Below are 25,661 nucleotides of genomic sequence, written 5' to 3'. Positions count from 1 at the left end.
ACCAAAACAAATATATTATATTTACAGATTTGAACGTTGAGCTATTTACATGAATATAATACAGAATCAACCGGCCTGGAAGTAGGCCTACCCTCGCATACCACATGATGGCGACTCATCATTTGGTACAAATGTATTTTCTTTAAAAGTCCTTGTGGCTGAAGCCCACTAGGTGGCACTGCAGCCCGTTCATCTCCCGCCGCCGACCGCACAGGTTCGTCAAAACCAGGGTCTCCAAACGGCGGAGGTGCTGTTCGTTGGTGGGCTTCCCCTGGGTGTGAGAGCAGCGGAAGTTCTTCGGGGGGCTGTCGGGGAAGGAAAGGTGAAGATGGGACTAGAAAGAGAGTGGGTGGTGGGAGAGAGACTAACAGAAGGTGTTGTGGGCCACGAGGGGGTGGGGAAAGAGGTGTTTGGGGAGAGAGGTGTTGCCCTGGGAGAGAATGAGAAGTGGCAGGTGATGGGGGGGAAGGGGGGCGGGGTGGTGTACGTGGAGGAAGGACAACCGAAGTAAGGTGATGGGGGTGGGGAGAGGTAGTCATGATGCAGGCCTACAGAGTTGTTAAACGAATATATTAGGCTGGACGGCCTCTCTTTGAAGTTGTGGGCGTCTTTATCCGGACTCGACCCATTTGTCCTTTCCTCAGTGGCTGTCCCGTCCGCTCTGGGAGCGAGGTCGGTGCTGCAGGACGAGGGACGGGGTTCAGCGTCCGTGTTCTTGGGATGGTTGTCCATGTAGTGTTTGAGTTCCCTGATGAGGCCCGTGCTCTGTGACGGGGATATCTTTTGCATGTAACCGTCCAGATGTGTGATGCAATGATGAATGCCCGCTGTCTCTATGGGGACAGCGGGGGCGCTGGAGTGTGAGTGCGCATCCGGGCCGCGCATGTCGGGGACGCGTTGAGCATTCTTCCTGAAATTTCGGGTACAATCTATTGAAACGGGAAATAATATATTGGTATGAATTATTATGCATTCGAGGGAAACATGGCTACATGTCTTCGGGGAAGGTTGACTACACGTGAAACCATCCATCCACAATTTAGCTGCAGAAAGTATTCTTTCACCAACCATTTCTCTGTCCGTCTGTCCAGCTACGGAGGTACTCCACGGCCAGGTCTAGAATCGCTGCTTTTTCTATCTTGGGATTCTGTAACCGCTGTTGAATTAATAGAAAGTTAAATCCACATGTCATAACAAGAATCACGGAAGGATACACGAATTGAGGAGTCATACACAGGTAGCAATATATAGGACTATACTTACAGCATCGGATGTGTAACGTGATAACAAGGACTTGAGCTCCCCCAAACTCTGGTTGATGCGGTCTCTTCTCTTTTTCTCCACAACTGGTTTCAAGATCTACGATAAAGTGAATGTATCGTCAACATTACGTTTCTTTGGTATTGTTTAGTCATTAGAACGATGCATTGCGTGACCATGAGCAGCATAATGAGCATAATGCATAATGAGCATAATGCATAAGATATGTTATGCATATATATACACATATATGTGTGTGTGTGTGTGTGTATATATATATATATATATATATATATATATATATATATATATATATATATATATATATATATATATATATATATATATATGTGTATATATATATATATATATATGTATATATATATATATATATATATATATTTATATTACAATAAATCCTGCAGACGGCAAAAAAGAGCTTAAAGGAACACCCATGTGCATCAACAAATGTTACTTTATATATAATTAGCAATAAACATAAATGTCTTTACCTTTCTCCCGTTGTTCTCATCTTGGCTTAAGTTTCGTTTTCTCGTCATGTTGCAAAAAAGGACCGATGTTCTAAACCTGTAGAATACTGTTCTCCTACTGTTTGAAAGTGGCTCGTGTCAGCTGCCCCGGGACTTTATATAGGCGTGAGAGGGGGCCTCGGATTGGTTAAGAGGTGTGAGTGACATAGGCGTTCTTAACTCAAAGTGTGATCTAATTGCATTATGGCCAGATTGTACTGACATTAGATGTATCTAATTGTAGATAAATTAGTTTATAACAATCACATTAGTTCGGATAGGGTTAATAGCCTTTCCAAGAATCTGGAGCAGAGAATTCATTTTCTTGTCTGAATATTTTTTCTTGCCGTTAAATCAGTATCTCGGAACGTTGTTGCAGTTTGCAAGCAACAATCACGTAATCAAAATAGGACACATTTCGTATAACCCCTGTACTTAAACTCCAAACATGAATTTGAAAACATTATTTAGGATCACCCTGCACACATAGGCCTACACCTGCTTTTAGGTCGAATATGGTTAATTGTAGTATAAATGAATGTGATTGAATTGAATCACGATTTGGCCCATCAAGTCCTCCCGGAGGAGTTGACACCCTAAAATGTAAACGATGGGAACCAGCTTACTTTCTCGTGGGAACAGACCTGAAGTGACAAACCCAGTCACCATTTTAACCAGTTTATGATGTGTGGCAGATAGACACCTATAGCGTAAAGTGATGAAAACAAGACCAAATGAGGGCAGACATATTCCACGCGTGGATCATGGAAACATTTTCTTCTGAACGTACGGTCAATATATGCCGATAATCCCTGTCAATATGGTGGAGGCCATTTGTAATAGGCTACTTTATTTAGTTCAGTTTATTTGTGGGTCGGTGTTTGTTTCAGACATTTCTGTCGGATGATGAGTGAATATTCGGGGCCCCGTAGGCATGTGAGAGTTGCCGTGAGATCAGCCAAAGTTGGTTTTCTCTACCCTGATAAAGTGTGAGATGGGTGTCGCGCCACCTGGGTGTTAAGTGTGCGCGTCTCGAGCTGGTCCTGACGAATCACACCGACCTGCTGAGAACACGAGTTGATCTCAGAACCAAGGGCCAAATGTTGACTTCTTGGCCCCTGTGATTTTGAGCGTTTGTTTCTGAACTATTTCATTCCATGTTTAATCAACCTAACGTTTAGAAACGATGACTTCATCTCACATTACACTCGTTGAGAAGCATTTGATTTACTTTTATCTATCTATTTTTAATGTGTGTGTGTGTGTGTGTGTGTGTGTGTGTGTGTGTGTGTGTGTGTGTGTGTGTGTGTGTGTGTGTGTGTGTGTGTGTGTGTGTGTGTGTGTGTGTGTGTGTGTGTGTGTGTGTGTGTGTGTGTGTCTCTCTTTCATTCTCCTCTCTCTTTTATCTATCCTTCCCTCTCGCTCGGTTTCTCGCTCGCACGCAAATGCACACACACACATACACACACACACACACACACACACACACACACACACACACACACACACACACACACACACACACACACACACACACACACACACACACAATGCACACACAGAAGATGCACCATATAGGGCATGGGACTTCTCTTTGTGGGACAGCAGTGTGCTTAATTGTCTTGCCCCACGTCTTGGGTTATCCCCGAGCTTCTTCACCAGTGACTAAGCCGCTCTCCCTTTATGTTAAACGGAAATATCATTGTCTTTCAAAGACCAGCTAATCTCGACCCATGATCCGATCATCCTGGTGTTATCTCCATACTTTAGCCTATTATAGGGATCAGGAAACTCATAAATGCAGTGTTTTGGTTAAAACTAGCCAGCGTTCAAAAACGAGCCCTGCATACCTCTAACTGATTAAAAAACAGTGTGCTCACCTAGGGCACTTCTATAAGAAGCTATTCATTAATCAACAGCCAAGCACCCTGAACATGTTTCACCTTGATAAAAGTAAAAAATTAAAAACAACATTTACGACTATTCCTACACAGTTCTTTACTGCTTTTCACGCTTCGTCAAGGTGCGAATGCACGCGGCAGGTTGGCAACGGGCGCACAATTTGGCACGCTCCGCGCGCCGAAGAGGGTGTGATTGTCTTGTTTGCCCAAAGGTACGTTTGAGTTTATGTCAACAATTGGTCTTCTAGACCAAATACAAGAGTTCGTGTTGCCCAGGCCCCTTATGTTGTGTATATTGTATGCATATGTTACTGACAGGCCCATAGAAAAGTCAGGGAGAGTAAAGGAATTAATTGTATTATCGGAGTCTTAAAAAGTGTCGAAACACAAGCATGCCAATAGCATGGGTCAAGGCTGCTTAATTATAGTATTCATAGCCTATAAGAGGCAGAGGGACTCAATAGCAAGTCTACTTATATGTTTTACAATATGAATGGCAAAAAAAAACACCCAGTCCTCTTTGCCAAACGAAACGCATTTTACTTTCAGTTTCAAACCTTCTCTGAGACCGAACGGTATATTGACAGGTTCTGTTGATTTCTATGACATTTGGCAGTAAAATATAATATTTCTCACTTGCTTTTAGTTTGTGATTGTGTACAAATAAAATTGTATAGCCATGCGCTACACAAAAGCTGAACTCTGCATAGTTAAAGGCCAGATGATGAAATGGATATTAATCAACATTAAAGTATCTCGAGAAGAAAAATGTGGAGGTGTCGCTATTCTTATTTGCTTGCAAAGTATTTCCAACTTAGATAATTGAATACCATTGCCCCCCCCCCCCCCCCCACGATTTGACAGCAACCCTATTTTCCAGCCGTGACGATAATGCCCTATGGTCGAAATGTAAAGTGCCAGCATTACCGTTAGAGGTTGAAGTATCAGGGAGGTTGTAGAGTATAGTTGTGCTCCACATACAGAGCATCATTTGCATCCCTTAATGTGCGGGGTGGATCTTTAGCCTGGCCTATCAACTGGGGGCGTGGCTGTCTGCGTACTCATTTAATGCTGGAAGGTGGACATTCATTCTTGTGCAGATAACAAGGTGGAGATAAGCGGCCGGCAAGCCAATTTTACAATGGAAACCATCACTACCGAGTACCACAGCCACATGGACTGCAGACGGGTAATTACTTTAAAACGAAAATTGTAAAATGTAGTATTAGGATTGTAATCTAAACAAACAATGTGATTTGGTTGTCTGTACAACATTTTTTTGTAAACTTTTATGATAATTAATTTTATTTGCAGATTCCCAAATCAGAGATGGAGAAAAGACGCCGTGATCGAATTAACAACAGTCTGGAAACGTTACGACTCCTGCTGCTTGAAAACACTTGCAATGAGGTAGGCTTTGTTGGTTAATTCAAGTTGTTGTGCTGATACATAATGGGTGTTTTTATTTCAATTTAACCTATCAGTAGTTTTGCTAATGAATTACATAATTAACTCAAACGTTGCATTTGTACATCATTCAGAAACTAAACAACCCAAAGGTGGAAAAAGCAGAGATCCTGGAAAGTGTGGTGGATTTCGTCAAGTTGGAGATTGAGTCCTACTCGGTGAAAAGGAAGCTCTCCAGGGACCCCACGGAGGAGGGTTCGAGTCCTCCATGTAAACGACGGCATCCGTACAGCGAGGGGATGCGGTCGTGTTTACTGAGGGTCGGTGAGTTTATTTCCACGAAGAGCAAGCCGATGGAGAACGAGGAGAGAGCCACTGGAAGCCCCCGCGAAGGTTCTCCAAGCCCCCGGGCATCTATCTCCTGCAAGGACAATTCTGCGCCCATCCACAACACTTATGTTGGAGACCTGACTCTGTCTTCTCTGCTGGCCGCTCACCGATCCAAAAATCTGGACCAGAACGAGGCCCACCACATTACCAAGCGTTTTTCATCCGAACAAAAGTGCGTTGCCGTTGACCCCGTGTGGAGGCCCTGGCCGCAGTGATGGCCCCCGCACGTTTTTGCCGCTCCAGTCGGTGCGCAATCGTGGATTGTCGCAATGGGTTCAATTGTAAATATGTATACTCGTGTAGAGCTTTACCGAGGATTGTGTACAGTATTTTTTCTTCCTGTGGAAATAATCTACCCCTCTGAGTGGGGTTTATTGTCTCATCCAAAGATAGTTTATTTTTTGTATAGGCCTTTTCTCTTCTTTCCAATTTTTTGGTCGAACCCTGCAGTTCAATGTTTTTGACCGTTGGCTGTAGAATCGTTTGTGACATTTCTACACGAGATGGTCCTTTTTCGTTTATATTTAGGGCTATGCTCCGACCCCTGTCCAATGGATTTTTTTTTTCTTTCAATAAACTTATTTTCCTGTTTGCAGGCCTGCGTTGTTAAAGTGTTAAAGAGTCAGCACACTTAAGGGTGAATGGGGTTCAATGCTGCCGTTTTCGGATACTTATGTCCTGATTGGACACATTCAAAATGTGCATTGAAATGCTAATGCAATATGAGGAACAGCTCCTACGATCTAAATTGCCGTTTCAAAGGTTTAAAAGCGTACATAGAGGTGTTTATCGTCCAGACTGTTTTGAAGAACTGTTTCCAATCTACAGGCTGAATCCATTGCAAGAGGAAATAAATCCTGTTCATTTTAAATTCTGTAGTCATCGTCGTTTGTCGATATTTGCCATGCATATGCCTTTTATATTGTAGGCAATCCAATGACCTTCAGCCGCCAGGCACATGTACATCTTTCCATGAACAGAGATTCTCCCTATTATTTTAATGACAGATTGAGGGCCAGCCTGATGGAGCATCTTTTCAATTGCCTTAATGCTGGTTTCTTGTATGTTCTGAACATCATGTACTGCATTATTTCATTGTGCAAATAAAAGACATATAGCTACAAAAAAGAAAACCTATACGCAATGGTATTCCATCCAGACGTGACTTTACTAAGAGGTTTAGACTATCATCCTAAATGTCGCCATCGTGTTACCACAATGAGAATATGAACATCCAAGAGACCACAATAAATGGCGATGCAAGAGCCATCTTACCAAACGATCCTAACAATGACATTTTGCACTTCACTATATGCAATGTGGAAAAGCTATACAGGCCACTCAGGGTGCAAAGGATGACAATCGTCAGGATGAACCGCAATCACCGGATGAAGATTACTACGCATTGTGTAGTGTGAAGTAGACCATCGCTTCAGCCTCCTTGGAATCAATATCTCACGGGGCGCAAGCAGGTCGACGCAGTTTTTACGCAACAGGTCTAGAACAATGTGCATTGCCCTACCTGATGTTAATATCCTCCCTCCACAAACAGAGCCCCACTGCCTTTAACTGTGAATTATGTGGATTAAATTCGACCTTGTTGACTTCAATAACAAAACAGTTGTGTTCGAAGCCTCATTTAATTGAAAATGAATTTTCTCCAGGGAAATTTGCGCATGCAAAGCCTGCATGGTTATCAAAACATATAGCCTATTAATGATAGCATAATACCGGTAGGCCTTTGAGGAAAGAATTGCATACTTTTGATAGTAGGACTTCTGTAGACTCTTGCAAAAAAAGTCGCAAGAGCATAAGCAAGGCCATCCCGTTGGACACGCGCCAGGCTTGGAGCCCATAAAACAACACACTACCCAAATCGCACTTAGGGTGCTAATAGGCCGCTTGACACACGCGCCAGATGCAAACCCCACACCCAAGTTAGGAGCTGGGGGAGCACGTCTTGGGGAGAGGGGAGGGTTTGGCACATCGACATTTTTAGTTTGGACAGCTGCAGTATAAAATAAAAGCCCATCTAAGCACGGACTTTTATTTTTTTGGGAAAAGGTTTAATAGGGCCAAACTGGTCCAATGCCTTGATATATATATAAACGAAAACTTATTCTAAAACCATGTAGCATGTAATCGAAAGGGTCTATGAATCGTTAACATACCACTTAAATGCGTTCGTTGATGGAAAGTGAATTCAGATGCGTATTTTGTTGCATGGCAATATGTACGGCTTCCTTTGACTTAAATCCTCAGCTGGAGGTTGATCATGGGGGTTTGACTTGACGACGCTGGATACCAATTGCAATTCATAGGAAACAATGCCCAGTCAATTTACGCGCTTTGAGCTTGCGGTCCGCCTGCATACCAGTGCGCGCTCTACCAGAGGTCGACATCTGCTCCGGTGGGCTGCTCGCCTAACCCCTATAATTAAACAAATGATTCGCTTCACTCGGCCGAGGTGTCCCACCCCATCCCCTTTGAGATGCTGAGCAGTCTGTGTGCTCCTTTCCCCTCTTCCAATAAAACGTGGGTCTTTCCACGAAAGCTTAGTGCAGAGGTGTGTAGAACCAAATATGCGCAACCCTCCCTTGGACTGCGTTACCGTTTCATGTTTAATCTGCCATCCGTTTACACAGAAAACGTAATTAACAGTCAGGAATATAAAGCTGTTTTGACAACGATGTTTATTAGAACAAAAAAAAAAAAAAAATACTCCTTACTGCTGCAAATGCATTGCAACATTCTTCCATCTTTAACCTTTAACCATTAAGACCAAACATAAGAGTTTCATCCGAGGGTGAGAGTGCATGCAGTGGTTCAGATGACCGCTCTGTGCTCAGACTTTGGCCACCGCCCGACCCGTGGCTTTCTGATACTCCTGCTGTAGACTGGACAGAACCTCCCGGTGCTGCTCAGACTTCTTCTCCATTTCCTTCAACAGTGCTTCATATCTTTGACTGTAAAAAAGAGACGCATGAAAGGTTTGTATTAATAAATAAGGAAATTTGCTGTCTATGTTAAGGGTATTATTGTATTAAACTTCCGGAGAACATGCAGTGATCTAAACATCGCTCAGGGTAGCAGTATTTATGTTCTATATGGGTCCACTTTGATTAATTATTTTTTTTATGTTTATATTTGGGTTTCTCAGGAATTGGTGATGACATATTCATATGTGTTGCAATGTTTCGGTACTGGTTTATTAAATATCTTGGTGTTTATAGTTTGGCATTTTTTCTACATTTGATTCCTGCCTGTAAAATGAATATTAAATGAAATGTTTAATATAATTTTTTTTGCAAGACTTGTGCAAGTATCACTGTGCAAGTATTAAACTATTGTGTGGATCATAACTACCTGTACAAAGGCATGCACATGATCACAGTTCAATTCAATACGAAGTGCAATATTGTGAATGCAGATTGTTCACTAACCATTACCCATGTACACCTGTCAGTGGTAGTAGATTAACAATATATACACTAGTTAGTTCATATTGTGGTGGAATTGTATGACGATAACTAGTAAACACAACTCACATCTCTCCATTAATATATTCTAGCCTTTTTGCTACAGTTGCCTTCGCCTCCTCCAAGTCTTGCTTCACCAGTACCGGGCCAATAAGCTTATATACTGTGTTTGAACTCTCCATTAGGTCCAGCTCCTAAAACAAAAGTCATAAGAGCACCAGTTAATATATTTGTTGTAGCTCGTTAGTGAAATGCATTTTAAGTTGGGAGACATGTTATTGTATAATAATGATGAGAACGCAGCAACCCAAATATCCAGAACAATACCTCTTTGACAATGTTGTTCTCTGTCAACTGTGCCTCTAGCTTCTGTCGGGCTGACATGCTTTTACTGACATCTGCATAAGAAGGGCATGGTTATGATCATTATAGTATACATTTGTTTATAACAGTTGTATGCGTACAAATGCCAAAATACTTGCATTAAACAGAAAACGCTTGCTATTTAATTTCAAAAACAGCTATATTGTGCGAGCTTGACACAGCATGGCAGAAATTGGCCCAAGATGCAGAGTAGAATCGAATCCTAGCATTCACCTTTCTGCATCTGTTTGTATTTCTCCAACTCCGATTGCAATTTCTTCTGAAGTGCTTCCGCCATATTTATAAAATGGTTACTTAAACCCGACCAATGAGTCAATTAAACGAAAAGATTAGCCAAATTTCACTAAACAAGTGCCTAGCTATAGTTTGAGCTAACAGGAAAGAGGAGTGGTTCGACCGGATATGAGACCAGACTTCAAAATAAAATACAATGTGCAGGTTCCGTTTATCAAATTAATACATATTTACTGAATCACATATTTTAAATTAATAATAATAGGACAAACACCAAATCAATTTTGTTTACTCAATTTTACCGTGTTTATGTGTACACCTGATTTCATCGGCATCCATAATATTCTGTAGACACAACTGAGCGCCACTGCAGCGGTTCTGACGACATTACTTTGCGACGCCAGTTCAGTCCTCCTCATCACCCTGAGTTGAAAATGGCGTCCTCGTTTTGGAAAGGGATTGTCGGCGTTGGACTTTTTGCCTTAGCTCATGCAGCTTTCTCAGCAGCACAGCGTAAGTCTCGATGGTAGCATGTTGACCATGCTATTGTTGTGATTATAAAAAATCCGATGCCGTCGTTTGAACAAGCATCCTGTTATAAATTATCCAGCCACAGTGCAAACTGCGGCCTGTGGGCTGAAGGCTAAGTAGCGGCTAGCGCAGTTTAGCTGAATTCTGAATCAATGGCTTTGAGACTCCGCTGAATCGTTGACATCGCCTAATTACAATTCTGTATGTAATGGCAGGACGCAGTTTGTCAATGTATTGCCCCACACGCACCTTTTTTATTTTGTCTAAGAGTCGTGTGTCGCTGTTCTGTTATCTAACATTTTCTTCTTTATTTCAGACCGATCATACATGCGCCTCACAGAGAAGGAGAATGAAATGTTACCAATAGATGTAGGTTATTTTTACTCCTATATTACAGGATCTACCAAAAATGTTATCCTTGTTCCTCAAATCGTCTGAACTTCGTTCCTCGTCTTTCGCAGATTGTTCTACAGACGTTATTGTCGTTTGTCATGACCTGTTATGGTATTGTCCATATTGCTGGCGAGTTCAGAGAAATGGACGCCTCTTCAGAGTTGAAAAATAGGTATGCTTTCATCATCCCACCGAAGCAATCTCGGATGTATAAGGACTGTATTAGAATATTTACACCTGTAAAATATACCATTGTCTACCCCACTTAATCATTTTGAACTATGTTGATGCTATTTAATACTCCATAAAGACCATTAGAGGAAAAAACTGTCCGAGAACCCATTTCACAGCACTTGTAACACATTTTCTTACTTGGTTTCTACACAAACCGTATAGTCTGGTAGGGGTGAGGGTGGATCACAAGATCCTGCATTTCTGTTCAACGTGTTCAGCCTAACCCTATATCCTCTTCTAGAACATTTGACACGCTCCGGAACCACCCGTCCTTCTACCTTTTCAACCACCGGGGGAGAGTACTGTTCCGCACCCCTGAGCAGGAGGCTTCCTCCGCCCGCAACCAACAGGCTCTTCCGAACCCACTACGACTACGCAAGCTGGAAAATTTTCAATGACACTGGCCTCATGTCGTCCTCTTCTGTGCCCAGATGAGTTTGCTTTTTGTCTAGATCAAAAGGCAAAGTGAGAATTAATACCCCCCCTCTTTAATTGGTCTTGTACATAAACTAATATGCTGGCTGTCCATGCATCTCTCTGACTTTCTGTCTCTTTCTGTCTCTCTCCATGAAACTCATCATTACTATATTTAACAGATTGTGCCAACCTTTCCATTTTGTTGTCAGGCAGATTTGTTTTGTAGTCATCATAACTGCTTTGGAGTCTTAATATTTGGAGACGCCTGCCCCTTTCATTTTTTTCTTGTCCCTTTTGAGCAGAAACCGGGCTATTGATCCTGTCCCTTCTGAGCAGAAACCTAATTGATATCCATTGTTGGAATGAGGGGCAAGGCATGTCTCATGAACCGTTGCCTATGTCCAAGCCGCCGCAGTTTATATTTTTATTTATTTATTGTTAACAGAGTTGTAAGATCTAACAATGGACACTTGACTTTTGAGAGAATACCATAATAATTTCCTGTGGACTGTCTGAGTCTAATTTGTTAATTGTGTATGCACTGAAAGGCTTGGTCCATGAGGTCTATCGGTGCCCGAACAAGGCAAGATAGGGGAATATTAAGCTGAGGAAAGTGGTGTCACAGTTGCTGAAATGAGTGTGTGAACCCCGATTAGAAAAGTAATAATTTGTTCGTAAGGGTTTCCCTTCATATTTGTTAAGATTTAAGACTTTTTATTTAATAAAAGCAGACTGATTTTAAAAATGTCAGTATTTTCCTTGATTTTGGATCAGTTTTGTATTCTGATGTAGTAACAGTGATCACTCTTTCTAACCAAAGGAGTTTTGCCACCAGCTGTATAAATGTAAAGAACTGTTTAACTTTTAAAATCTCCTCACATGGTTTGGAACTGATTACCGACTGTCTTGATTACATATTTTAGATCCTAGTTATGATTTTGTTGAAAAACAACGTGCATGTGGACCTTGACCACCACTCCAACTGGGTTTGTTTGTTGCTGGATGGAAGTGGTTCCATCTTAAACCCAGTATTACCAATACTTGTCATGGGGATATGATTTGAGATAATGTATATCTGGGGTAGTTGAGCCAGTCAGACATCCAACAGTGATTGATATACCATTAATAAAGTGCAATGTCCACTTGTATGGACATGGGAGAACCGCAAACAAAAGGCAGACAGTGGGCAGCTTTGGCCATCTCAACTGCTATTCTCTTTTGTATAATTTAATTTAGATAATAACTAAGGTTTTTTATGTATAAAATATAGTGAATTTGCATGGTGAAGTTGGTTGTATGGGTCTTTGACTTCCAAAGTACTTCCTGTTCACGACAGCTTGTATACTTATTGAGAATTACAAAGTAACAAACTTTTATCCCCCCATAATTTATATTTTAATTTGATTCCGTAGCAAGATTTGATTGGCAAAGATAAAAGGTTCTCATTGTGTATGCAAATGATTCATTTCTTTAGGCAATAGAGTGTCTTGTTATAATATTCAGCAATGCACAACATTCTGCCCATGTATGTGTTTTCTTTTGTTATTAAAAAACGTAAGATCACAAAACCATCCATATTTATCCATCTTTTCTTCCAAAATACTTTAATGCTCTGCAATGGGATTCCCAAAAATATTCTATACTTTGTATGAACATTAAAAAGTAGCTTACATTTTATATATATATATATATATATATATATATATATATATATATATATATATATATATAATAGGAACCGAACCAAACAAAATGCTATACTTCATCAATGCAGTAGAGCTTAAAATGCAGCAGAGTGCAGCTGTGCAAGGTCAAGAACAGGTGTCTGTCAACTGTTGTGGCAGATGTCAGGATTACACAGCGCTGCTTGTGTACGGAGTCCAACGAGTGCTTTGGCCACTGATTGTGTAAGACAGAGGAGTCGGTTTACGGGGGTGTTGAAGAATCTGTACCACATTGGCATCCTCACGGTCACAAGTTTGTATTGAAAAAAATAACAAGACAATTATTGCTGTGGTTGAAGTTTGGACACCACTGACAGTTGGTTGATAAACCGTGGAAGCGACTGCACTATGGTTGGTCTGTCACGTCGGCCAGTCCCATATCTAACCTCCAAATTGTGGAGTTTTGGTGTCCAGCCATCCAACCCCGGTCTTTCTGAATGTGGATATCATGCCAACAGTTTGAGGTAGACCAGATTTCTCATGTGAGCCCAAACTCTTCATTAGTGCATTGTCGTTTTTTTCTTTTTGTACCTTTAGTAGGAAGTATAATTACAGTCTATATGGCTGTAAATACAGTGCTAAAACATCAGACCAGCTGAACAGATACCCTATTATTAGCTTCTAATAATTATAAGTATAGTAATACTAAGGAGCTGCCTTGAACCCCTAGACCCAGAGGAGTGTTTGGAGATGGTGCAGGTAGCAGCCATTAAACAATCTCCCCAGCCACTGTTAGCTGACAGCAGCTGGGTCTGCTTCCTTTTAGGATGGAGTGGTGGTATGTGTGTGTGTGTGTGTGTGTGCGTGATGGCAGAAATGTGTGCTCCGCAGACCTGGGATGGGAGCCATATGGAAGTCTATGGCTTGAAGAGGATTATAATCTCTCTGACTTATCCTCAGAGGATCCAGTCCCAGCCTCCAGGCTTAAACCCCTTAACCTCCAACTCGGACAGGAAGTGATGTAATGGCCGGTGGAGGGGGTTGGTGTACAGAAGGGAACCACTAGCCTAGCTAATCATCGTCCCCTTCATATACCCCCCCCCCCCCCCCCCCCCCCCCGCCCCACCGCCACCACCTGCCCAACTTGAGCCTCCCATGTGTTGTTGTTGGCAGATGCCAGTTATTTCCACGGTCTCTTCACTATCTGCCGTGGTCGTTGTGGAGCTGTTGGCCTGACGCCTGCTTCTCGTCCATCTCCACCAGGGTGTCTTCCAGCTGCTGGATCAAGACACGCTTCTTGAACCTAGAGGGAGAAGAACAAATGCTTTAGGGTTTAACCTAGAAGACCATCTCTGTCTCTGTCTCTCTCTCTCTCTCTCTCTCTCTCTCTCTCTCTCTCTCTCTCTCTCTCTCTCTCTAACTCGGTTTAAGGTAGTCGGGGGTGTGGTTCTCTCACCTTGCAGCCTCTTTGATGGCATGGTGGATCAGGTACTTCTGGACATGCACCGGCCCCCTCACTTCCTCCAGGAGTCTGAGTATTGCTTCAAAGTCTTGAGGAGAAAGCACAGAGACAGACGGCGGAGGGCGATGTAAGGGCAGGACCGAAAGAGATGGAAAAAAAAATCAATAAAAACATCCCCCAGTTACTATGGAAATTGAATCCTCAACCCAGGGCCCGTGTGTATACTTCACTCACTGCGCCCAGGTTTCCGGACCTCCTTGACGACCCGTGTCCGTAGCTCGGCCTGGCTGCAGTCCAGCGGGGGGATGATTATCGTCTCCAGAACCGCAGCGTCCCCTCCGGGGCCCTCCGACTGTCCGTCGTGACCCGGCGGACTCAGCGCGTCGCAGCTCTGCTTCTCCTCCACCAAACCGCCATTACTCTCCTCCTCCTCCTGCACCTCCTCCTCCTCCTCCTCCGCAGGGTCCTTGTCCTCCTGCACGGCCTCGTCCGTCCCCCCTGGAGGGTGTGCCGGTCTGGGCCTGGCCCCAGGCCCGCCCCCCCCCTCCTGGGGCAGGACGGCGGGGCTCCCTGACAGTCCGTCCACCTCGCTGGGCCAGGAGAGCGCCAGCTCGGGCAGCAGGGCGGCCCCCTCCCCGTTGCTCTCAGGGAGCCCCACGCCGGAGCCATCTGCTCCGAGAGGAGGAGGAGGAGGAGGAGGAGGAGGAGGAGGAAGAGGAGGAGGAGGGGGAGGAGGAGGAGGTGGAGGAGGAGGTGGAGGAGGAGGAGGAAGAGGAGGCATGGTCATTAAAGGGTTTGTGTGGATCCAACTGATACCGTGTGTTGAAGCTCCTAGTGAGACATTGATGCTAGTGTTATGTTAACTCTAGTGGGATACTGTACCAACAAATATCAATTGAAAAATGTATAATTATATGAATTAATATTCCCATTCTTATATCCATGACCTAACAAATGCAACATTAATCACTGAGGGGTTTAATTCATGTTACATTCATTGTATTGTTTAGCCGGACATGAAATAAGATTTTTTTTTTTTGTTCAATATATTTGGTTATTATTATATCATACAAAACGAGGGAATGGCTTCTGCTTGTCCCAAAACAAACCCTGCTCCCTGGCTCCGCCTACCCTTGTGTTGGGGGAGGAGCTTGGCTGGGCTCTGCGGTGACAGAACCCCCGGCAAGGGCTTTGCCGCCACGTGGTTGGCAACGGGGGGCGGAGTCTGCGGTCGCCGCAGCAACGGGGACACGCTCCGCCTCTTCTTGAGCGCCACGCCGGAGCTGAGGTCTCCTGAGCCCGCCCTCTTCTTGCTCTGCGGGCCGACCACGAACTCATCCGCCTCATCGATCATCATGCCCTGGGGGAGAGAGGACCTGTTAGAGGACTGGGTCTCCAACGGGGGAGGCCCGCGCAATTGAGAGACAGAGGTATCTCCAAAAAAAAAGTAAGTTATGTAATTTACTTAAAAACATAATCACAAAATACTTGTACAAATGGAAAAACTTTAGACCATGAGATCATTAAAATGGGGTTTGAAATAAGCTAAAGGAATAAATATGCCTCCAGCGTGAATTGTGTGTAGCTGAATAGGGCAGGCCTATGCTACTGTAATTTGTTATAATGTATATTGTGTTATGTAACATCGGTCACAATGGTGGTATTGGGGGAGACAAATATTTTCTGAGGTAGTACGCGGTGTAAATGGTTTGAGAACCACTGTGGAGGACTGGCTCCCCGACAGTGGACCGGGCCACAGTAGTGTCTAGTGAGTGTAGAATGTGTCCCCTATAATTGGTTCAATTGATGCTCTCCTTTATAACTGATTCATTCAACGTAATATTGATTTCTTGAAACAATTTCATACATAAGTGACAAATACTGCAACCCATCAAATGTGGGCCTGTATCAATGTGATACTTCATTTACCAATTGCTAACACCCTCTCACCCTATATATGATATCCTTGTAATAATGTGTTTGACATTTCAAATAACCATGCTCTTCCATTTTAAGTTAGTGGGCCTTCAACTTCTGGTAAGAGGACCGGGCATCACCATGGTAAACTCTATTTCTTTCTTGCCAAAGGGACATTATTTCGATCCTTTATTTGACGGGAGCTTGTCATCTATGAGCAGGCTATTGTTGGGCGTCTTTCTCTACGACGCGGGTACGGGTAGACTGGGAGCAAAAAGGTCCCCGTCCCACCATCATAGTATCCTGTCCCCTCCATCATGTACCTTCTTGTCCTGTTTGAAGGGATTGCCGAATGTGTGCAGGCGCTTGGGCTGGTCGGGGTCCATCTCTCTCAGCGGCGACGGCATCATCTTCAGGTATTCCTGGTAGTTCCCCATCTGAGCCACGGGGATACTGTGCAGATAATCTTAAGAGGGCCAGAAGCGAACGGGAGGAGAGAATGAGGATTTGAACGTGCATTTGCCGTCACATCAACATCATTCGAAATAAATGTCATCGGGGATCAAAGGTCTGTACTTGGAAATTTTTATTTTTTATCTTAACCCAGTCACAGTCAACACATTCAAAAGCAACATTTTAGCTGCAGGTGGAAGCTATGAAAGGTTTTGAATGGTATCCAAGGTTGGAATTCTTGCTATCGATATCGACACTGCACCTGTGCCATTAAACTCCTATTGAGAATCAAATCCTCAATTCCCCTTTCCCATAATGATTAAAAGATCTACCTTCGTCTTGACCTCTGATCAGCTTCTGCGTACTCCGGAGCAAATTGGAGCGCATTCTGCTCAGCTGATCCAACAGATTCCTCCTCGGGATGTCGTATGCGTTCCTGTACGACTGAGGCTTCATACTCTATGGACGGGCGCCAAACAAGCCAATCAAACACTCCTCCTCACAGGCTCAACCAATCACACGTCACAGGTATTATGCGAGTGGAGCTGTGGGGGCTACCTTGTTAAGCAGCGCGATGTGGAAGCCGGCAAACTCTTTGAGGTTGACGTCGGCCAGGTGCAGGGGGGACTCCCCAGCTAGGCCCTGGAGGAGCTGCTTGAAGTCCCGTCGGTGGTGGGCCAGGGACAGCGAGCTGGAGAGGCTCCGGACCTTCATCCCGGTCTCCTGGGGGGCCTTCTTGCCCACCGACACGATGAGGCGCTCCGACTCCGTCTTGGCCTGGGATGTCGACAAGAGTGTTGAATGAATGGTTTCTGTTTTTTCAAAGGGCGTCCTCAATTCCTTTTAAAGGGTTCTGTTGTTGTGTTTATCATATGCGCAATACAACAAAGGGCCATTCTATACAGTGGATCAGTGGGCAGCAACAACTACATAGTAGTCATAGAGAAATATTAAATGCATTAAAAAGAGTCATAAATTAGGGCAGAAATAGCAAAGAATTTGAAAATAACAGTAAAAAAACATTAGCAGCAGCACAAAAACACAACGATGAGTACTGTATACATGAGAAGAACCCTATCATCACCTAATCTTCAACGTATTAAGCTCATATTACACCCAAGTAGATCGTTCAATGTTTAGACCTCGATTCTTCATAATGATAACACATTTTTGCAGACCCATTATTGGTTGTACTAAGATCCCCAGTGAGCTACCCTGAATCACCTGTTGGCTGAGTTTCTTCAGGTAGGCGATAACGCTGTAGCTGAGGCCACAGTCCATGTTGTCGGCGATGAGGTTGGGCACCCCCATCATCCTTAATGCCTTCTTCAGCGGCTGTGAGTCCCAAAACACACACCCAGCACAAGGCAGAGGAGGGGACGGTGAGAATGGGACCAACCCAGGGCTAATAATGATCCATGTTCACGAGGTGCTAAGTGAAAGCAACGTGAGAAGGCGTGTCGGGTTACCCACCATGAGGTAGTAAGGAGGCATCGTCTTCAGGTAGCTCTCCAACGCCTGGCGCCACTTCAGATTGGGTTTCAGCTTGTGTACCTTGAACAAGTCATCTGCAAGGAAGAGAGGCCATGGGGACGAGAGAAGGACATCAAGGTTGATATCCCTTCCGATGTATCAATGGCATAATAAAGGGGAGGTTAACCCTTACAAAATAGGTTTTGAAAAGCCCCACGTGGGGATGCTGCTTACCATGGTTCATGCTGATGAAATGTTCGATTGGTGAAATGTCATCTACCATGTTAAGTGTCATGTGTTTTTTGGCACCTGCTATATAAACTGGTGTCCGAACGATTGGCTTGTGGCGCCATGTAACAGAATGGTGATCAAGCCCATGGCCGGCTAATGAAAGCCCTTGCATTTGCATAATTATGAATGTTACAAACTTGGGTGTTGGTGGCGACACGTAATCTCTGGGAAAGATTACCACTTGCAGCCAAAGATGTCGCCAAAGACAACAAAAGATGAAATCTTTTAGATTTAGCCACTTTAACACAAGACACTAACAACAAGTGTGTGTGAAGGCTCACCGAGTAAGGGCAGAAGCACTGGGTAGTTGTAAGGCATGACGAAGAGGTTGACGCAGGTCAGCGTGGTGCTGGCCTTAAGGTAGCCGAAGGGTTGGCCCAGGTCGCTGGGCTTCCCACTGCTGCTGACAAACACCTGGCGACATAAGGGGGGAGCTCAGGGTCTAGCTTTTAGGTAACCTCACAAACACCAAAGGGGAATACTATGGGGTATCTGACTGCGGATGAAGAGTTCCCTAGTCCAACTCTGGGTGGACCCTTACAAATACAAGCTAGAGATATAACTGGATTTAATTCTGATTTAATTCTGATTACATTTGTATTCCTCATTCTGGATTTCATTTTAAAACAATGCATAGTAAGACATATCATTGATTTATTCTTTTTCGCTGCAAGAGCACGCAGTATTTACATAAAAACAGTGACTGAAGGCGAGCATATTAATAATAATAAATGAAATGTATATAGCGCTTAATATGGTACTCTAAGTCGCTTAGGACACTGGAACTGTTCCGACCGCTTCAACTCGGCGTCTACCTCCAGGTCAAATCACACACATGGCTGTACAACAGTACGGCGAGACAGACCAACATGTGGGGCCGTTGGCGAGCACTGGTCCTACCTGCCAGCACATGTGCGGGGCCTTCCTCTCCAGCACGTACTGCGTGAGGGGCGAGGGCTCCAGCTCGTACTTGTCGAAGGGCAGCTTGTCGATCACCATGGGCTCACAGTCGGCACAGGAGAAGCGCACCACGGGGTGGGCAGAGCGGGGCGGCTGGGGCCCACACAGGTGAACGAGTGTCAATATATTTAAGAGTGTGTGGCTTTTGGATGCAACGAAAAACAACCTTTGTTTCAGATGACTCCAATGGTTTTAGTCTATAAAAAGTGTATCAATAGTAACATTCGGCAAATGACCACCGTCTTGCTTTGACTTTGTATATAAATATACAAAGTCAATAAAATAACCAAAATATTAGATTATCGTAGTGATTGTTTAGTATTTGTGATGATGATGATGATGATGAATGATTAATTGATTAATCGTTTAAATGAGCATGGACAAACTCTATGTCCCGATCTCTCACCAGAGCTGGAGAGTTGGGTTCTGGCCAGAAGGACTCTGGGATGGGCCAGTGGCCCACGGGCAGTCCGGTCTTCGGGTTCGGGCGCACGTAGATGAGCTTGTGGCAGCTGTGCCAAGGTTGTGAGTTGAATAACGATACAGATCGGCTTGACTCTATGGAGCCATCTGTAACGCAAACAGTTCGAAATAAGACAAGACTTTCACATTCCCTAAATTGTTTGACAAGTCCACAGACATACACAGCCTCACAAGTATAGCAATACCTTGATAAAAAACGTTTTTACAACTCTTAGAACAAGTACTATCATGCCACCAATGAAATAACAGTTTGCTTAGGCAAGCTTCTTGGCAATACAACCTAATGTCATAATATTTTAAAACCCATAGAATGAGGTGTTCGACGGGTTTCCAACTTTATAAACGCCTTATTCAGGTTCAGACACGTCCAGTATTCTGAATTTATTCTGAAGGGTTCTAAATGAAAGGATTCTGGGCTGAAGGCCGGTTGGTGGAACCTACCTTCCCCCGCTACGGGCGGATCGGAGGCGCTCCTCTCAAAGTTGATGACCACCCCGCTCTGGACCTTCTGCACTAGAGACTCCAGACACTGGTTCAACATCCTCTGGGTCCGCACGCAGTAGGAGCGTCCTGCGAGAGGCCACAGGCTCAGACTCAACAGGCTCAGACCCAAAAGGCCTAGCGTCAACCTAACGTCTGGGTTGTTCTGGGATCAAGGCCATCATTTTTTTAATCGCTATTTTCTCAGTCACTCTGAGTCGTTGGAGTTTTTTTTAATTCTTCATAATGTGACTTATAAATGTTGGGGTAGTCTAGAGGCTAGGGTGTTTGACTCAATTACAATTAGGGCATTTGGCAGACGCTTTTATCCAAAGCGACTTTACATCGGTTAATACACACATTGACACACCGACGGCAGAGTCAACCATGCAAGGCGACAGCCAGCTCGTCAGGTAGCCGTTAGGGTTAAGTGTCTTGCTCAGGGACACATCGACACTCAGCTAGGAGGAGCCGGGGATCGAACTAGCTACCATTCAGTTACAAGTTCCAACTGCTCTACCTCCTGAGCTAAGCCGACCCAGCCAATAGGTTCAGTGTATTCATTCCCCAATGGCTGAGGCATACCTGCAGTTAACCTAGAGCTAGATGTCTAACCCCGCCATCAAACCCCTCTCTCCCAACCTCTCTCCCAGACAGAAGCCTCTGCTAAAACAAAATGAAACAATTACATACCAGAAATGCCTAATAGTCTGTCATTACTGGTGCTGATGAGTGCTTCTGCTACACTGGCGACGCTACCTTCAGAGAGAGAGGAAGAGGAAACCTTACCTCCGGTGACCTCACACATCTGCGTGATGGCAGACTCGTCCGTGGGGACGCTGCCCAGCTGCTCGCTGTCAGGCGTGGCGGCCCCCGGGAGCCTCAGAACCAGGGCGAACAGCCGCTGGTCCCACCGGAAGGGCTCCTTCGTCAGCTCACTGCCTGGCAGGGGGGAGTTCAGCGGCAGGTGCAGCTGGGCCGCGAGCCAGGGAGAAAGAGAGGGAGGGTAGAGTGGTAGAGAGAGGGAGGGAGGTAGAGAGCGAGGGAGAGGGATGGGAGGGGGAGTAAGACATTTGGAAATACTTTTTAGGCACAATTTAATTTTGGTTACTTTATCTACCAATATTCCAAAAGAGGCATTTTGATCCAATAGTATTACTGATCACATTGCTATTGTGAGGCAGTACACAAAAAAACAAATATTATTGTGGTCATACATATTGTCGACCCTTATATCAAAAAAATACATATGTATATAATATATAAATATACATATACATAAACATATATATATAAACATAAATGGTATTCCTTCCATTTTTCTAATATTTTTTTAGGGATTATTTGTGCCAGTTTAATAAATGTGAAAATGGATTGTGTCAGCCGTTCTGCTGTTGTTGTTCTCACCTCTTCCGGAACCCCAGAGCTGTGAGTCAGCTTGTTGCCGTCGGTGATAGTGATGATCACAGAGGGCTCCAAAAAGAACGGGTTACGACCCTGTGAGGACGAGACAGTTGGGTTAGAGCCGTGATAAAACGTGTCACATATCTGGGTACCGCTCAACCACTTTATATTCCATCCAGACCCATACAAAAAAAATAAACATTAGACACGTGATTACATGTAATTATATACATATACACACATACATCTGAGCGACCCTGATAAAATAGCCTAAATCTTTTGACAGTCTATATTATTGTTGCTTACGCCTATGCTAGATAGGAGGAGATAGGAGTTTATGTCCAAATGAAATCACTGAGAGATTGGTTAAGCTTGTTTTGCAGCATTAGCTATCGGAAAAAACAACAACCACATTACATTTCGCTAATTATTGACTCACTATCTAGCTACTCTTTGGTAAGTTCATCCCCTTGATATTTGCCAATAGTTTCAGGAGGACAAAACTTGAAAACGGTCGACGCCATACGCTGTGCGGCGGCGTTGAATGCGTCTCACACCTGCCCGTAGTTGTCGATGCCCGAGACGAGGCGGTTGAGGTTGAGGAGGTCGAAGGCGGTGCGCAGAGCGTGGCCCAGGGTGGTCAGGCCAGACGCCTGCAGGTTCTTCAGCTCGCTCATGAAGGTGGCGTGGTTCTCCTTCCAGCCGGCCTGGAGACACACGGAGGCACAGGGGGGGGTCGTCTAACGGTGTGACCGCATGGGGGAACGTCCATGTCTCCACACAAGACACAAACACTTTGGAATAAACCACAGAGGGGGATGAATAGATTAATAAATCATTTGGTTTCAATATCACCAATAGCTTATCCAACATCTTACTATGTCCATGGCCTAGACTACAGAGCTTTTTTCAGGGGAGAGTATCTAATTACACACATGATAGGAATTGAAAAATGAGAGGGAGGGAGAAGTGAGAAACCACAACACAGGCATAGGTAAAGCCGAAGGACTATTGGCTCTTTTTCCTACTCAGGCCAGTTGCCAATGCAGCTCCATACTTAACCTTACGTGACCTGAAAGTGACCTGTAAGCATTGACAGACATCCTGCGAAGAGAGAATACTAATGAAAGAAGGAGAGTCTACCGCAGGTTAGGTGGTGTGTAATGACACTGCCCCCCAATAAAACATTGCTAATTTACAAACAAAAATATAAAAGGGAGCTCAGTATAAAGATTACACATAGGAGTAAATGGCTACAACGCTAGGTTAGATAAGTTAATAAGTGAGGACCATCACTACCTGAGACAATCCTTTTGTCAATGATTAAGAACCTAAGTAAAATGGGTCATCCAAGAAAAACCTCAAGGCTGACTAGTTGAACGTTGAGAAATGTGAGAGCACTGGGTAAAAAAATAAAATAAACAATGTAGTTAAGGTGCTGTCTTAAAAAATATGACAGATTATATGCAAGTTATATTTTACATTTAATTTGATAGAAAGAAAGTAAATTGAATTTACAAAAATATATATAAACAATTGATTTGATTTGAGAAGCATGCTAAATGTCTTATTGATGGTTAATGTTGCTTCGGATTAAAGTTAAATGTCTATCAAGGCTCCTCACTAATAATGTGTAAGACATGACTTGAGGATGGTTAACTGTGTTGGAGAGTGAAATGGAAGAAATGCTTTGAAGAAGAATGAACATCAAGCTGCCTTCAAAATAAACGACTCCTCTGTGACAATGGAAGAGTAATGCACATTACACTTTATATATTTCACAGGATCTAACCTCGAAGGACTCTGTGACGTTCTGCCAAAATCGACCAAGAGTTAAGTGAGTAAAGAGTATGAATTTCAGCCATTTATATGCTCTTTATAGATTAGGTTTATTTGGGCTTAGAAATTGCAGCTTGAAGCATGGCATGTTCCAAAATATTCAATGAATTGTTATTATGTGATGACATAATTTCATTGAAATCCTTGCAATGCCGTGTGTATGCTTGTGGGGGGAGGAGAGAGAGAGAGAGAGAGAGAGAGAGAGAGAGAGAGAGAGAGAGAGAGAGAGAGAGAGAGAGAGAGAGAGAGAGAGAGAGAGAGAGAGAGAGAGAGAGAGAGAGAGAGAGAGAGAGAGAGAGAGAGAGAGAGAGAGAGAGAGAGAGAGAGAGAGAGAGATATGTTAGTGATGGGTGTTACATGACAACAATTACTATTAGAAATGAATACTATGAGATTATTAATAATATTCTAGTGGGGCATCCATTGAATCCGTTAAAGTATCTCATGTGATTCAACTCATCAGATTGGCCAATGGTTAAGCGTGGAGGTCAGACGTACAACGGATGCAAGGGGAGGGTATATTATGATGTGCGGGCTACCCGACCAATCCAGACCATTTAATGTAGAAAAGGGGGAGACGTCAGAAAAGATAACAAATCTCTCCGCCTCCATCTCGACGCCCGAGACTTTAGTCCACACAAAAGCAAAATGTCCGCTGATGTTCGGATGTACGGCTGCTCCGGTATGCGGTTATAAAAGTAATAAATGCAGTTTTCGCCATCGAGAAGCAACCCTGCACTCGTCGCTACTCAGATGGACAGTAACGTCTCATTGGCAGACAACAGCTTCGAGTGATTAAATAAAAAATTGTACCATTTTCTAATTACCTTTACTCCGTATGGTGGATCATCGAATGTAACTAGCATGTACCTGTCGCCCCTACTAGCCGGGTCTCGAGCACGCAGCTGTCAACAGAAAACCATATAATACATATTATTATTATATTAACTGACCCAACGCTCCCAGCGGAACCCGCGCTCATCACAGCAATGTACGTGCTGAAAAAATGGGGGTAAAATCAATCCTTTACCTTCATAAAGATTTCAACCGCGCCTTTAGCAATGTCCAGATATGTCGTACCCAAATAAGTGCGCTGATTCATAGACGCGGACGTGTCTAACAGGAAAAGTAAAATAGGCATTTTAAATATAGAGTCAGAAGCTATATGCTTTCTAAAAATACCTATTATTATCCACATATGGCCTATCATGCGGCTGGGGCGTTCAAGCATGTGTGTAATATTTTTGTTATAATCGGACCCCCCAAAAGAGGGTCGTACAGCCAGCCCTCGCCGCTGCCCTCTCTATCTGCCTTTCCCCAGCACTGTCTGGGCTCGCTGTTGAACTTCTGCTCGCAGCGGAACGGAACGCCCCCATTCCACCGGCCGAACTGGATTGGCTGAACCGCTTCACCGTAGCCACGCCCTGCTGGGTATAAATATGTAATGAGCTCTAGACCGCTTATCTCCTCCGTTGTAGTTCCCACTCCTCGCTTAATAGACACGATGAGTTTATGCAGTCGCCAGAGCTACTTTGTTTCGCTTCTACTATTGTACGTCTTGCGTGCGCATAATATAACCAGCACGTGATTGGTCAATTCTAGAGTTACATTACACGATGATCGCATTATATAAATGCCTGAAAAAAACACATACATGAAAAACCGCAGCTTCTTCTCTTTATTTCTCCTCAACCCCCCCCCCACCCCATTGCATTACGCTACCGGTGGGGGTGGGCGATCATGGGATGTGTAAGAACATCGGGGCATAAACATGTGGATGGTTAATGACGAATATGTTTTGGAAGCATGCACGATCGCGGTATGGCCAATCGTAACTGAAACACATAGCGAGCCTTGTTAAGCTTTGCAGGTACAAATGGTCTTCAGCGACATTCTAGGGGCATTTTCGCAAGTGCTTGGTTGCACGTTATAGGCCAGAGGACCTGTCCTGAGTAAATTTATACATCCCACATTTGTTGTTGATTTCCATATTAAAATCAAATACATCACAGTTGTATTGATTACTCATTTATCATAGTCGGAAAATGCACTCGATCTTTATAACTTGTATTACT

At 43.9% G+C, this 25,661-nt stretch overlaps 4 protein-coding genes across 5 annotated transcripts; 2 read left to right on the top strand and 2 right to left on the bottom strand.

Annotated features, from left to right (window-relative positions):
- The first annotated feature begins 4,688 nt into the window (after positions 1-4,688).
- her5 (hairy-related 5) lies at positions 4,689-6,512 on the top strand. Its single transcript, XM_030369012.1, has 3 exons — positions 4,689-4,880; positions 5,006-5,101; positions 5,233-6,512. The coding sequence occupies exons 1-3, from the start codon at positions 4,833-4,835 to the stop codon at positions 5,701-5,703; spliced, it is 615 nt and encodes a 204-aa protein (XP_030224872.1). The 5' UTR covers positions 4,689-4,832; the 3' UTR covers positions 5,704-6,512.
- A 1,646-nt stretch (positions 6,513-8,158) lies between these two features.
- Positions 8,159-9,795, bottom strand: pfdn6 (prefoldin subunit 6). The gene is made up of 4 exons (XM_030367492.1): positions 9,565-9,795; positions 9,295-9,365; positions 9,037-9,161; positions 8,159-8,454 (listed from the first exon to the last, which is right to left on the bottom strand). Exons 1-4 carry the CDS (start codon positions 9,626-9,628, stop codon positions 8,334-8,336), a joined length of 381 nt encoding a protein of 126 aa, XP_030223352.1. The 5' UTR covers positions 9,629-9,795; the 3' UTR covers positions 8,159-8,333.
- Positions 9,796-9,961: 166 nt separating this feature from the next.
- mmgt1 (membrane magnesium transporter 1) lies at positions 9,962-12,728 on the top strand. The gene is made up of 4 exons (XM_030367491.1): positions 9,962-10,098; positions 10,433-10,485; positions 10,578-10,681; positions 10,985-12,728. The coding sequence occupies exons 1-4, from the start codon at positions 10,020-10,022 to the stop codon at positions 11,139-11,141; spliced, it is 393 nt and encodes a 130-aa protein (XP_030223351.1). The 5' UTR covers positions 9,962-10,019; the 3' UTR covers positions 11,142-12,728.
- A 1,203-nt stretch (positions 12,729-13,931) lies between these two features.
- On the bottom strand, positions 13,932-25,034 carry ints6l (integrator complex subunit 6 like). Of its 2 annotated transcripts, none has more exons than XM_030367484.1 (18): positions 24,617-25,034; positions 24,414-24,491; positions 22,305-22,454; positions 21,751-21,840; positions 21,133-21,316; positions 20,305-20,433; positions 19,787-19,950; positions 19,321-19,473; positions 18,702-18,834; positions 18,130-18,224; positions 17,881-17,991; positions 17,215-17,433; positions 16,989-17,115; positions 16,527-16,669; positions 15,418-15,646; positions 14,521-14,955; positions 14,281-14,374; positions 13,932-14,127 (listed from the first exon to the last, which is right to left on the bottom strand). In XM_030367484.1, exons 1-18 carry the CDS (start codon positions 24,815-24,817, stop codon positions 14,025-14,027), a joined length of 2,838 nt encoding a protein of 945 aa, XP_030223344.1. In that variant the 5' UTR covers positions 24,818-25,034; the 3' UTR covers positions 13,932-14,024. The 2 variants fall into 2 exon arrangements, with proteins under 2 accessions (XP_030223344.1, XP_030223346.1); XM_030367486.1 differs by having other exon boundaries at positions 22,305-22,541; positions 24,617-25,023.
- Positions 25,035-25,661: the final 627 nt, after the last annotated feature.

This window comes from Gadus morhua, chromosome 10 (assembly GCF_902167405.1).
Source record: "Gadus morhua chromosome 10, gadMor3.0, whole genome shotgun sequence".
In the NCBI taxonomy this organism is placed as follows: domain Eukaryota; kingdom Metazoa; phylum Chordata; class Actinopteri; order Gadiformes; family Gadidae; genus Gadus; species Gadus morhua.
Note: the sequence above shows the minus strand (reverse complement) of the source record. Positions and strands in the feature narration are given on the sequence as shown.